Source organism: Penicillium waksmanii (genome assembly GCF_028829765.1).
Source record: "Penicillium waksmanii strain IBT 27052 chromosome Unknown utg000008l:1.0-5622682.0:1.0-5626561.0, whole genome shotgun sequence".
Taxonomy (NCBI): Eukaryota; Fungi; Ascomycota; class Eurotiomycetes; order Eurotiales; family Aspergillaceae; genus Penicillium; species Penicillium waksmanii.
In genome coordinates this window covers 692,627-706,441 of record NW_026643254.1, presented here as the reverse complement: position 1 = coordinate 706,441, position 13,815 = coordinate 692,627, and the positions used below count along the sequence as shown (strand labels likewise).

Genomic DNA, 13,815 nt, shown 5'->3' with positions numbered 1-13,815 from the left:
CTCATACCGTATATTTCGCGTCATCAGGTACCAATTTTGGAGCACCCATCAAGCCCCGCGAGAATTTTAATCATTGAATATAACCCATAGAAGAGTGGGGGTCCAGGATGCTGATAGCCAGGATCGGCAAAATTTGTACCTAGCAGTCCTAGGTAGCAAAAAGAGAACAGATTAGACCCAGCGTGTCCGGTCTACGTCTGAGTATACTCAATCCCATCATTGACTGGTTCGCTACATTTTAGCGCAAGGTCTTTGTCGCAGTTCAAGGCCTCATTTGGATAGTCAATTCCAGCCAAATATCGCGACCGCAGCGCTTCTGCTGTCTTGGTGAGGATATCTATACTGATCGTACTTCAATTATAATGATGGTGGCCACAATGGAATTATTATCGCCTATTCTCCTGGATATCACCGCAGGCATTTCCTTCCATCTTCTTGTGCTTCGACATGGGGAATGGGACTTCGCCCTGCCGGTATTAATTGTCAAACTGATTGCTGTTTGGGTACCGCTTTTGGCACTTGGAGCAATAATGCCTCATACTCGACACGATATTTTTTGGGCCAGGCTATCAGCAATAAACTTGCACGCGTTGAGAGTCAGCGCAGGTCTCTGTATGAGCATTCTGGTATACCGATGGCAATTCCATCCTTTGCGGCGATTTCCAGGCCCTCCTAAAGCCCGCCTGTCGAACGCGTACATTATGTGGAAATCTGCCAAGAGCACCAACGCTTTCGAGATGGTCGCAGACTATCACCAACTGTATGGCGATTTTGTTCGAGTGGGTAAGTAGTACGGTCTTTCCCGATCGTCTCCTCTTAGCGGGCGAAAATATGGTCTAATGCAAGTCACCTGGTCAGGTCCAGCTGAGCTTTCGGTCAACCATCCGGATGCTATCGCTGCAATTCACTCGTCCAAGTCTTCATGTATCAAGGGTCCTTGGTATGATATATTGCAGCCGCATCGGTCCGTTTTTGGGACACGCGATCGAGCAGAACATCAACGTCGCCGACGTGTATGGGATCATGCATTTAGACCTACTGGTAAGTTGCGCGATACGAACTTGGGACCACTTTTACCACTGTATTCTCTAACCCTGCCATGTGGGTCCTGTTTAGCTCTTAAAGAATACGAACCCTCTCTGCGAGCTTGCGTGAATCAGCTCGCCGACAAAGTTAGCAATCGTGCAGCCTCGGGTACTCCCGTGAATATGACTCTGTGGTTCGGGTGCCTCATGTTTGATGTAAGAGGCTCCGTCTGGATGGAGAGGTGCTGCTAATCACGGATATATGAGCAGATCATCGGTGAACTTGCGTTTGCAGAATCATTTGGCACCCTTGCCAATGAAAAGCCACATTACATGATGCAATATTTACACGACTCAAACATGTCAACGGGAATAATGATTCGCGCGACGTGGGTCATCATGTTTTTCCGGAGTATACCGATTCTCAATAGAGGACTGCAACAGTTCCTGGATTTCTCTGAGACGGCAATGGAGAAGAGGTTGAAGGTAGCTACCACAGTGTTTCTGAAATGCGGTGGTTGTGAAACTAATCATACGCTCATGTAGAGAAAGGATGACCCGCGAGACATCTTCGCTTGGCTTTGGAACGAATTTTCTACCAAATCACCCCAAACATTGGAGGCAAGGCGGAATCTGATCGCTGATGCCTCGTTATCGGTCTTTGCCGGAAGGTACAGTAAAACTTCACAACTGGACTCGATGGTTTATTATGCGAGGGGATCTAATGATTTGGTATTAACAGCGACACGGTGGCCATCACTATGACTGGGATCTTGTATTATCTGATGGCTTACCCCGACTACCAAAAGAAACTGCAGGACGAGTTTGATGAGGCCGAAGACAGCAACAATGGCTCAAAAATCCAAGATCTAGCAAAGCTACCGCTTCTGAACGGTATAATCAATGAATCACTACGACTTCATTACGCCGGGCCCTCGGGGTTTCCCCGAATCACACCACCTGAGGGGATACAGGTAGGAGACACGTTCATTCCCGGCAATGTTCACGTCAAGGTCCCATTCTATGCCGTCTTCCGGGATGAGCGGAACTTCAAATTCCCCAATGAGTTCATTCCAGAGCGTTGGTCAAGCCGTCGCGACCTGATTCACCATCCAGAGGTTTTTGCTCCTTTTTTGATGGGAGCATACAATTGTGTTGGCAAGAATGCTGCTCTGATGCAGATCAGGTATACAATATACTCTATTTTGAGCCAATTTGAAGCACAGCCATCGAACAAGAACCAGCTACAGGAATACTGGAAACAACGAGCTGACGGTTTCAGTATGGGGATTGGCCCTCTTTGGACCATCTTCAAGGAACGTCCTGGGCGAGGGACGTCGACAATTCAATGATAGAGGACGGAAATTTGTTGCTAGGATATCTACTCCATAATTTTGTCGCCGAAAAGGATCGATATCCGCTTGTTCACGCTCATGATATTTTGCCACCGTTCCTGGCATATCAAGCTATATTTGTATGTTTTTGGACATTTACGTAACCTCCAGGGCTGCCCCCTAAATTTTCAAAGATATTGTGCGGTTATTGCTAAGCCACTTAATGAATATCATCCATATGATTCATTCGCCTCATACAGTAGCATATTGTATCAAATGCTGCCTCGGAAAGGCCAATAGGTACCCGGCTCACGCATTACAACAACCCGTGGAGCCGCAGAAATTGCCTCGATAGCATGTATCGCTCAGAAATACTCATGTTGGCTTGTCTTGTCAGAGCCTCTATCTGGAGTTGCACAGTCCCGGGTTAAATACCATATATCAGAAATAGTGGAATGAATGGCTTGCGTGTAAAGATTATCTTAACTGTTCCTTGGCATTTTCACGTATGCTTGCACTATTTTATTTGCTTTACACAATTTTCAATTTCGACAAAAGCCGTCATAAAATCCCAAAACTCAGCGATATATTAATTCAGGATGACTAATGATTCTTTCAGGATCTTACTAATTGAGTTAGCCTCTGGATCTGTCACAAATTGGTGCCAGTGGCCCATATTTACTACACCGACACTTGCCTATTATTAGCTCTAGGACTTTTTCAGATCGAGCTCAGGTATTACTTGTTAAATACATGAGGCGACGTCGTATTCCCGGGTCATGAGAGCGGTATTGGGAAGTCGGGACACAGCCCCACAATTCCTAATGGCCATGGGTCTCATGCAGGTAGCAGCACCTAGCATGCAAGGGAAAAACTGTCATGGTGCACAGCAGTGTGCATGCGTAAGTCCAGCTCATATTTTCTTCGTTTGCTCGTATGATTTAGAATTGAGCTATCAGATAGCGCTTGCAGTAGCGCTTACAGAAGAATCGTGGTGCTATGCAGTAATCGAGGGCATGCTTTGCGCGTCAGATGGCATTTAACATGCAAAATCGGTCAGAACACGTAGCCAATTCAATCCGTATGTATGCATACTCGTTTGTGGTGTGTGTGAAGAAGATTATCCAGTTTCCGGCACAAGATATATATAAAAGTGCCGATGCATTCAATCTGGACCCAAATGTACAAGTCAGAATTAATTTGATATCGAACATCACCCCTAAGCTTATCCTGAGCTGGTAAACATGACTATTCAAGCGAAGAAAATTGTGACAGTATTCGGAGGAACTGGTAAGAAGCTTTTGATGCTTGAGATAAGCTCCCAGTGATGAGCTGACCGATACAGGAAACCAGGGCAGTAGTGTTGCACGTTCCCTGCTGGCACACAAAGATAAGATCTTTCACGTCCGTGTAATCACGAGAGACCCTCAATCCGACAAAGCGAAAGCTATTGCGTCGCTTGGGGCGGAGTTAGTCCAGGCAGATGGACTCAACATCGGTGAAATGACCAATGCCTTTGCTGGTAGTTGGGGGGGCATTTATCAACACCAATTCTGATGATGAGGTAGGGTTCCGATCGAAATTCCCATTCTTGGTGACAAGGAGGCTTACTCAAGTTGTGTGTGCACAGGCTTTGAAGTCATTGGATGGTCCTAGTGACTATGACCTTGGCGTGTCGGTAATCGATTCTGCGGAGAAAGCAGGCGTTCAGCATGTTGTCTATAGCTCTGGACCATCCATCACGAACGCTACGAAAGGCAGAATGCATATCGAAGGCTTCGAGAGTAGGTAAATTCTATCACCGCCATTGTTACAGTTGCTTATTAACAATTGAAGCCAAATACCACGTTGAGCAATATGGGCGTAAGAAACAGTTTACGAGCTTCACTCCCATTCTATGTGCCTCTTTTATGGAGTGCTTCTTTGACGATTCATTCGTGGATGCATTCGGTGGGTTTCCTTGGAATCCCGACCCAGAAACAGGAGAAGTGGACTTCCGCACCCCGGACTACGGAGGGAAAGGCGATATGCCCTGGGTCAGTTGCGAGGACGATCTCGGCGACATTGTGATTGGTATCTTTTTGAACCCGTGCAAATACGATCAGGTATTGGTTCAGGCAACGAGCCAACAGATTACAATGTCTGATGTAGCATCTTCATATACACAAGGTACGCCGCTCCCCCTCCTCTCTTTTTCCAATTCCGTCCTCTGGCAGTTGGGTCTTTCATGTGACTAAAGGTTGTTACTTGTAGCCACTGGCATTCCTGCCCGGTACGAGGAATTGCCATCCTGGTCCAGTATTAAGCTCAATGGGACAAGGTGCCGAGTCGAAACTCGCCAAATGTTCTGGTACATGAAGCATTGTGGTGGCCGGTGGTTTGCAGAACACGAAAGTGATATGTCTACTGCGGTCGCATTGAAAGAATCAGCAATGTCGTCTCGGGGCCAGAAGGGAGGTCTTGTTACATTTAAGACCTGGTTTAAAAAGGCACAAGTCCTGAAAGCCCAAAATTTGTGATTCTTCCGAGATCTAAGCGGCAATCCGTACCCTCGTCTCAATATCTAGTATCTGGCATATAGAAATTGAGTTATCAAAATATCACTGCTTTACTTCATCCAAGGTCAATAAAGTTATGGCGGCTGTCACATTTTCTTGCTTTGGACGTTTCAATTGGGACGGACACTACGGAGCGCTCAGCTCAATGAGTCTGCATCATAACTTAAGACTTCAAGCAATGGAAGCAGTAGCTTTCAGGAACAGCCAAAAGTAGCAACTCTCCCTCGATTTCTCTCTTTATGTATATTCGGCCATTCATCAGGATGTAGATGAGGCCTGTCTTTTGAATGAATAAGAGACCGTATTTGGCAAGCGAGTGATCTAGCTAGAACAGAACCTTAAATTCAAGATTAAATAAAAATCTTAACAATCAACCCTTTCTATGATCCAATATTAAGACAAGTATCTTATTATAGTATATATAGTATCTATATAAGTTATGGTACAGCCGAATCATGATTGACGATATTATTATAAAACACGACGTATTTCTGCGCGAATATATAACTCGATAATAGCGTCTCAAAACAACCTAAGGCTCCTAAAGTATTGTTAAACCCTTACTTATACTATATGAACAGAGCCAAATTTAATATTAGGCCTTAAACGTAGGAGTTAAAAATTACAATTCATCGCATTCGAGGTGACGTGTTAGGTAGAACCACTCGCTTGCCGGTATGTTATGTCATTGTTATTCATCTAATTTTGGCATCATCTTAATCCGCTTAAATTGTGAGTCATTATTTTCGTATTGCAGGTCTTATCAAGGAAAAGGATCCCCGCCTCGTTCCGTCCCATCAACGGTAAGATACCTAAACAACACTATACAATTAATGTTCAAAAAGATCAAGCGAGGTCTACCTGCAATTCCGACTGCACCTAACCCTTGCTCAGCCTGCAAGGAGAAGCAGCCATATATGCCGAGTGACATTCCTTTCATTTCCATCAGGCCCACATTTTGCGACACCGAAATGGAACGGTATGCCAGTGAGTGGAACTATCCTCGTTCGAATGAAGGGGTATTAAGAGAAGCGGTCAGCGAGTAGTGGTAGAGGCATCAATGACACATTACATGCAATAATATAAAGATATCAACGAATTCACAGCGTTCCACCACCGATTTGAAGCATAGAACCATATTGTAACGATATTTCTTCAGATGCCGAATTCAGTATGGACAGCGCAGGTCTTCTAAATATCCTCTATCATCACTTGGGAAGATTCCCGGAGATTAAGGCATTCGGAGGCCTTCTTGCTGTCTGGCTGCTTGTTCGCTGGGTTCGCTACTATCGCTCATGGGTATGGACTTGAAGCCGCTCGGTCGATACCAAAACCATGAACTAACGACGGTCTAATAGATTGATCTACCCACCGTTGGCCCTAAGGGAATTCTGGCGTCTAGATGGTCCGGGCTAAAGTGGCCAGCGAACAGTGACCAATTGCTTCAAGAAGGATACGTCAAGGTCGGTTGTTTGAACGAAAAATATATGCCATTTCAATGGACAATACTGACAATGAATCCAAGCACGGCGATTATGCGTTCCAAATACGGACACGGAACAGGTGGGAGGTCTGTATATGCAACGATAAAATGGTTCGCGAATATCAGGTCCTCGGCCCTGAGTACGCATCCCTGGACGCCGTCAGTGAAGATGTGAGTCCTTCCTGTTTCCGGTGATTATGGTCCAAAATGGGCATCCTGACAAACCACGTCCACAGCTATTCCAGACCATGTACACGTGCCCGGGTGTTGCAGACTCGCTCAACCACGTCCCGGTGGCAGCTCTCTCAAAGGCCGTGGTTTGGTCAAGAAACCGAACAACAGGAAAGAACTCCTTATACTTTCAGGAGCTCGTCAAGGAGCAAGAGTTTGGCATGATCGCGGAACTCAACATCCCTCCGGGCGGTAAATGTCGTCCCTAGCCCGCGAATATATGTTATGGTCAGCTAACATCGACTCAGTGTGGTGTGATTTCGACTGCCTTCCGGTTGCACTGGCGTTGATGCTGCGCATGATCGGACGAGTGTTGGTGGGACACCCGCTCTGCCGTGACCCTGATGCCATCGCGTTGTTCATGAGGTATGGCTCGGCCGTCCCAGTCAGTGGAAATCAGATTTCGTGGCTGCCACGCATATTGAGACCGTATGTACCCTCGTCTCGCCTGTCATTTGAGTTGCATTGATTCAGCTAACTCTTCGCATAGCTTGTTGGGTCCGCATTTTGCCGCTTCTCGCATGCAGGCTGAACTGAGCGGTCTCATCGTCGAAGACATGAAGCACGGTGCCGATGCCAAAGAAGACCAGATGGTTCGTGATTGAAAGTTACCCTTCTTCGCCTGCGATAATGAAGCTGAGATTGTTTGCAGACACTTGCCCAGTGGGTGTGGGAGTGGACAAAGCGAGAAACACCCGGCGAGTACACCCCATTCGATGTGGCTGGGTTGCTGGTATCCTCCATCTTTGGCGCCGTTCACACCGCCGGCTCGGTATGAACATGTCCCGATATGTATTGAGTTCAACGATACTGATAGCGATTCAGGTACTTACAAAGTGCTTCTACGAGCTCACTCAACGGCCCGAGTTGATCGAAGATCTTCGCAACGAAGTTGAGCAAGCCATCCGCGACCATGGAGGGGTCTGCAGGGAATCTATCGAAGCCATGACGAAACTGGACAGTTTCATTAAAGAAACCATGCGCCTGCAGCCCGTGGGTCCAGGTAAGCTTCACTGCGACTTGTTCTCTTGTCGAAAATTCCTGAATCATCTGCCTCATTGTGTTCCATGGGTTAAATTCTGACAACCTCCCGTAGCCACAGTGCATCGCATCATTAAGAAAGACTACACCTTTACTAACGGCCTAAAGCTACCCAAGGGAACATTGGTTTTTGCCCCAAATACGCAGCTCCATATGGATGAACGGTACTACGATAACCCGGAAGAATTTGATGCGTTCCGATTCCACAAGCTCGGGAAGCAGTCGGACAAACCAAACAACTACAAAATAGCTGGCTCGACCCCTAGAACACGCCAGTTTGGTGACGGGAAGCACGCCTGGTGAGTTTACCAGTCTGTGTCCTCATCGTTGCCCAGTGCATTACTGACGCTTCCTAGCCCGGGCAAGCAACTCGCTGCGGATCTGCTGCGTCTCATCTTGGCCCACTTCTTGTTTAAATTCGACATCAGGAAGTGTGATGAAGACACTAGCTACCCTTCTTTAGAACAACGACGCATGTCTATCAAGCAGCGTACACCTTCACCCTCAGCCGTTGTATAAATTATTTCAACGTCGACCGATCAGCGCGACACTTGTACCATCCTAATTACTGAATTCTGTAAACTGGTCTAGGTCACTCTGCTCAACCCAGCTAGCAGCATTGCAAAGGCATCTAGCTTTGAGGAATTTCATTTTCGGTTGTATGGGGCATTGATCTAGAGATACATTTAGCACTGAGCTGTCGGATATACTGTAAATGCGATAATATACGTCTCAGTATCTGAGCAATAGTGATCTACATGGACTTTCTCTTATAGTCGGATGTTTAAAACATAATATCTATTAACTTTCGAGAGATTCAGTATATTCCACGACATGGAGACCGGGCGATATCTTTGAAAAGTTCAAATACTCTAGTTTCGGTACCATATTGATGCATAACAGTGCAAGCTTTCGATTCATTTCATAATAATACTGCCGAGAACTGCCGATTCTAATTTTATTGCATTATCATAGCTTGATATCTAATTGAACACGTATAATTTGTCAAAAACCTAGAAATGAGCTAAGAGTGTGGTAGTTAAGATGTTATGGTAAAATATCTCGCTTTTAACGGTGGTGATTGGACTGCGTAGCTCCCATGTGAGCTACACCGTGTGATTTTAAAAAGATTTCTCCTCCAAATGATTTCATATCTACATCGTATTTGCTCATGGGGCTCACGATGAGTATTGCATACACTGATGTACGTGAACTTGTAGGTTCAGAGTCCTTGCTGTCCCATAGCGAGGTAGTCACCTGGCTGAAAATACAAGGCGCATGCCGGGCTAGATCCGTATTGATTGTTCTTCTTTGGGTCCTAGTTCACACCGACTATAGATATTGGATCAAATTCGACATGTCATATTATGCATGTTTCTGAGCGATAAAATGTGCCTCCATGCGGTGAAACTAGACTCTGCATGAGTAGTTTGGAGAAAATATCAACTCCAGGTCCCTTGCGGGACCATCGCGTACCTAAGCGGTAATTCCAGAGCTTCCTATCAAAATTCTTTTCCAGGCCCAGAAAAACTTGAGTTTTCTCCTTACTGGTAGAAAATGGGTGATCAGCTCAAGACACGATGTACGTATGCTTACGCACCGGTCAGGCTTTCACGAGGCTCCGTTTCTCCGACTGAATAACGATTGGTAACACATCCTGGTCCTGAAAAACCAGTCGTCAGACGAATCATCCCTTCTCATCCACTTCCTCCACAGAACCATGACAGTTTCTACAGAGCGCAAGACTATCTCTGTGGTTGGAGCTACCGGTGAGCCAGCCATATTCCATATATTGATGCCTCTTTGAGGGCGTAGTGAAATATTCCTGGGGCTGTTCCTGACATGATCTCACGATGGCATAGGTCAACAGGGAGGCTCGGTTGCCCGTTCCCTTCTCAAAAACTCCGAGTTCCATGTGCGATGCCTCACCCGAGATAAGTCATCTAGCAAGGCAAGCGAGCTTAGGGTACTGGGTGCAGACGTGGTGCAAACTGATGGCCTTGACGAAAATTCCATTCTCAACGCCATCGCTGGTAGCTGGGGCATCTTCATTAACAATACCTATTCAAACTCGGTACTTTACTTCCACTCCTATGGTCTTTTCTTATCGTAGATCCGGGTAGGAGCAGCCCCGACTGACTACCACCAGGACGCTGTGAGAAATGGTCGGTATGATCTGGACTTTGGGAACCTCATTCTAAGGAGCGCCGCTGCCGCTGCTATCCCACACGTTGTTTTCAGCTCTCAGCCATCCGCAGAGGCTCTCACTAATGGCCAAATCCGCACCCCAATTTTGGACAGTATGCACCTTCCCCAAGGCTCCCGATGAATGAACGGAGAGTGTTGGTTTCTTAGAAATGCTGACCCTTCCGCGACAGTCAAGGCATGGGGCGAGGCCTGGGGCCGAGAAAATCCAGCTTTCATCACCTTTACCCCGATCATGTCCTCGTGGTATATGGAGGACTTTCTCATGCCATCCTTCTACCAGGGATTTGGCGGGTTCCCGTTTAACAAAGACTCCGAGGGACAACTTACGTTACGGAGTCCGCTGATCGGCGGTGGTGAGAACGTACCCTGGATCTGTATTGAGGAAGATTTCGGTGACTTGGTCCATGGTATCTTCTTGAACCCGCTTCGTTGGAACCGGCGCACCGTCCAAGCTGTCGGTGATATCCAGTCCTTTGCGGATGTGGTGGACACCTTTGTCCGAGGTATTCCAAACCCGCATACCCTATTCCTGTCGTTGGTGGGTTGTTAACGTTTTCTCTCTAGTCAGAAACCAGCCGGCACGGTTCATTGGATATAATGACCCGTCAACATTCCCAGCCTTTGACAAGCCAGAGTTGAAGGAGTCCAAAGATGTGTTCGAGTTTTATCAAATGCGGGCCGGTGAAATATTTGGGTGTGGCATCACCGAATCTCAGACTGCGGCTGAACTGAAGAAAACGGCCCAGAAGGCTAAACAAGGGGCTGGAGGCCGAGAATCTCTTATGACATGTGCGGAATGGTTTGCAGACGTCTTTCCACAGCACACGTAGCAGTTTAGCAGCCCCCAGGCAGACTGAATTACTACTCTATGCTCGGCCAACGCAATTTCATGGGGTAAAGCCACGGAAACATACTCCATACTCTGTTGCAAAATTATCTAAAACACGGCCATTTGAAAGAAGTCGGGTTGCATACTGTGAAGCGCTGGTACACTACGGCCCGATCCGCAGAAGTCGGGTTGCATACTGTGAAGCGCTGGTACACTACGGCCCGATCCGCAGAAGCTGGTCCCACTGTAATAGTCTGCTCTAAGACAAACAATTTTTTGCAAATTTACATTTACTCTACTTTTGGCCTCCAAAAATCCAATACACCAATGATCCTTGCTGTGCTGGTTTTGTAGCAACTTTTCGGCTTTGTGATGGAAGGGACCCATAGTGCGGACTACTCCATTTTATCGGCGCAATCACAGACTGGGGAATGGAACCAGTATGCTGCATGAACAGATTGCCCCTTGCACATACTGTCACGCCGTGCGGTGGTACTCTCTGGGAACCCGCCGCGACTTCCCCCTTGCAGGTCCACCTAATCGTCGCGAATCCTATCATGGGAGAGATCGGTGGGAGTGCGAGGCTGGTGACGCTATCTCGACAGTTCATAGTTTTCGAATTCCACTCCCCTCGTGCGCCATTCATAGTAGTCTACAGCTACCCTTTCTCTCTATCACTCCTGCTCTTCTGCTGTTTCTTCATCGTCAACTCTGGTCTCCCCCCCCGTTCTACTTCCACTTTCCACCCAACGCCGCTTAGCTTCCAAGACCCGACTGCGGGTCAACTTCAGCCTCTCGCCGTGAATCATTTCATGATGGCGTTCCGGCTCGCTGGGGTTTTTCTGATCCTTGCCCTCGGCTTAGGACATTACTTCTCTAACGACCAGGAGTCCCGATGCCGGTGTGGTCCGAATGATGATTGCTGGCCCTCGCCGGCGGCGTGGAGTGACTTCAATGATACCATCGATGGCTATCTGGTGCAATTACGCCCAGTTGGAGCTGTGTGCCACGAAAAGGATTATTCCAAAAGCTCCTGTGATGAGCTCGTTCAACACTATCGCAACACCACATGGCGCGTTAACAATCCCGGTAAACTGGCCATGCCCTGGAGTCTCAAAAGTTACTCTCGCTGATACTAATTGTTTACTTCATGGCAGCCGCGCTGCAGGTAGACACCTGGGAACAATCACGACCACAGAAGCAGAGTTGCCACGCCCAAGACCTACCGGAACGCGGTCAATGCCACCAGGGTCGCGTGGCACACTACTCGGCCCATGTCCGGTCCGTGTCGGCGGTGCAGCAGGTGATCCAATTTGCCGCCTCCCATCGCCTGCGACTGGCCATTCGCAACACCGGTCACGATCTGGCAGGACGTTCATCAGCCCCCAACTCACTGCAGCTTCATACCGCTGGTCTTAAGGGTATTGATCATGTGGAATCGTTCACTCCTCAGGCTCCAGTCGGTCAATCAGTGCCTTCAGACGGCCCCGCAGTGACAGTAGGGGCGGGGGTGCTCACAGGGGAGCTCTACTCGGCGGCCGCCGACGCGGGATATACCGTGGTAGGAGGAAGCTGCAGTACGGTTGGAATTGCGGGTGGTTGGATGCAAGGTGGTGGCTATGGAATTCTGACCCCGTCGCGAGGCCTGGGGGTCGACAATGTGTTGGAAATTGGGGTTGTAACGGCGCAGGTAAGTGGCCTGCCGGTCTTAGAAGTCCCGGTATATGACCGATCTCACTGCTCATTTTAGGGTGTCTATGTCACTGCGAACCAGTACCAGAATCAGGATCTCTTTTGGGCCGTTCGTGGAGGCGGCGGCGGCACGTTTGGGGTCATCGTCCACGTCACATTCCGCACCTACCCCGATGTTCCCGCCACCGTATCGAAATTGAATGTGATCAGTCCCCATGGGCAGAACCCTGCCTTCTGGGACGCTGTCACCGATTTACTCCACACAATCCCTGTCCTGGTGGATCGCGGCGACGCTGTCCAAGCCTTTGCGATCCCGGTTATGCATGGCAACGCGGCATTTCTCACCATTGAGTCCTATCTCATCAACAAAACCCACGTGGACGGCCAAGATGTTCTCCATGAACTACGAAAAGGCATCGAAGCGCGCGGGTTATCAGTGGAGTCGTCCGAGGAGTCCTTTGATCGATTGTCCGCGTATCTTGCGATTCCCAAAGGTTTGGACCAGGCCGGCATGGGGATGATGACCGCGTCACGACTAGTTTCACGAGATCTAATGACGTCGGCCCAGGGACCTTCGCGGATTAGCCAAACGCTCGCCCAGCTCAGTTACAAGCCTGGAAATGTGGTAAGTCTGGAAGGAATGGTCGGTGGGCCCGCCGTGCGACGCAAGGACACAGCGGATCGCGCTATCCATCCATCCTGGCGATATGCTGTAATGTCCCTAACTCTGGGCCACAGCCTGCCCTCAGCTCCTGATTGGATCGGATACGACCATGTCCAGCGCGAACTGGCTATGGTGCAGCTGCCGGCGCTTCAGGCCCTTGAACAGGGGACGATGGGAGGATACCTGGGCATACCGTTCCCGTACGAAAGCCACCCTTCCCAGGTGTTCTGGGGATCCCATTACCATCGCCTTGTGGCTCTCAAAGGGCGTTGGGACCCTGATGATTTATTCCTAACTCGAGTTGGGGTGGGTTCGGAGCGGTGGGATGAGGATGGCATGTGTCGAGTTGATCGGGGGTGGGCTTCTCTGTGGCCGTATTATAGCTTTGTAGATCGTGTCAAATCATGGACAACGCAGATAGTATCTAGTGGTTACCTGGACTGGATTATTGTATGAAGGTAGCGGGCTGCTCTTGTCTCTGTGTAATAGGTTGACCTTCAATTCAGCAATCTTACGCGATGCTTGCAATTCACCAACTTAGTCTTTCCAAAAGTGGTTTTGCCAATCAATCTGATCAGTGTAGAATTTAGATCTTCAAGTTCAAAAAATCCCTTCCCTCTGACTTTCAGGAATATCGTGTTCAAATTTTCAATGGAACCCCTGATTTGCTATATGGACTAGTTTGGTTGATTACCGAGGCAATTATTGACCATGAACCTTGCTCTATACACAGCCCGATCAAACCGCCAG

The 13,815-nt window shown here is 48.2% G+C and overlaps 5 protein-coding genes across 5 annotated transcripts; all 5 read left to right on the top strand.

The window, feature by feature from the left end:
* Positions 1-377: 377 nt before the first annotated feature.
* Positions 378-2,377, top strand: N7481_008621 (cytochrome P450; the record flags this gene model as incomplete). The annotated part of the gene is made up of 6 exons (XM_057267840.1): positions 378-783; positions 859-1,041; positions 1,117-1,241; positions 1,296-1,511; positions 1,572-1,696; positions 1,768-2,377. 6 exons carry the CDS (start codon positions 378-380, stop codon positions 2,375-2,377), a joined length of 1,665 nt encoding a protein of 554 aa, XP_057118517.1.
* Positions 2,378-3,603: 1,226 nt separating this feature from the next.
* N7481_008620 (uncharacterized protein) lies at positions 3,604-4,878 on the top strand (the record flags this gene model as incomplete). Its single annotated transcript, XM_057267839.1, has 5 exons — positions 3,604-3,649; positions 3,705-3,881; positions 3,928-4,143; positions 4,196-4,528; positions 4,613-4,878. The coding sequence occupies 5 exons, from the start codon at positions 3,604-3,606 to the stop codon at positions 4,876-4,878; spliced, it is 1,038 nt and encodes a 345-aa protein (XP_057118516.1).
* Positions 4,879-5,750: 872 nt separating this feature from the next.
* On the top strand, positions 5,751-8,191 carry N7481_008619 (cytochrome P450; the record flags this gene model as incomplete). Its single annotated transcript, XM_057267838.1, has 11 exons — positions 5,751-5,904; positions 6,077-6,216; positions 6,276-6,380; positions 6,443-6,571; positions 6,637-6,823; positions 6,880-7,060; positions 7,122-7,224; positions 7,284-7,403; positions 7,457-7,634; positions 7,728-7,971; positions 8,029-8,191. The coding sequence occupies 11 exons, from the start codon at positions 5,751-5,753 to the stop codon at positions 8,189-8,191; spliced, it is 1,704 nt and encodes a 567-aa protein (XP_057118515.1).
* Positions 8,192-9,392: 1,201 nt separating this feature from the next.
* Positions 9,393-10,710, top strand: N7481_008618 (NmrA/HSCARG family protein; the record flags this gene model as incomplete). Its single annotated transcript, XM_057267837.1, has 5 exons — positions 9,393-9,441; positions 9,535-9,746; positions 9,822-9,972; positions 10,051-10,383; positions 10,445-10,710. 5 exons carry the CDS (start codon positions 9,393-9,395, stop codon positions 10,708-10,710), a joined length of 1,011 nt encoding a protein of 336 aa, XP_057118514.1.
* Positions 10,711-11,521: 811 nt separating this feature from the next.
* On the top strand, positions 11,522-13,419 carry N7481_008617 (FAD-binding oxidoreductase; the record flags this gene model as incomplete). Its single annotated transcript, XM_057267836.1, has 3 exons — positions 11,522-11,798; positions 11,867-12,399; positions 12,460-13,419. Coding segments are annotated over 3 exons (1,770 nt in total), but the record flags the coding sequence as incomplete, so codon positions are not given.
* Positions 13,420-13,815: the final 396 nt, after the last annotated feature.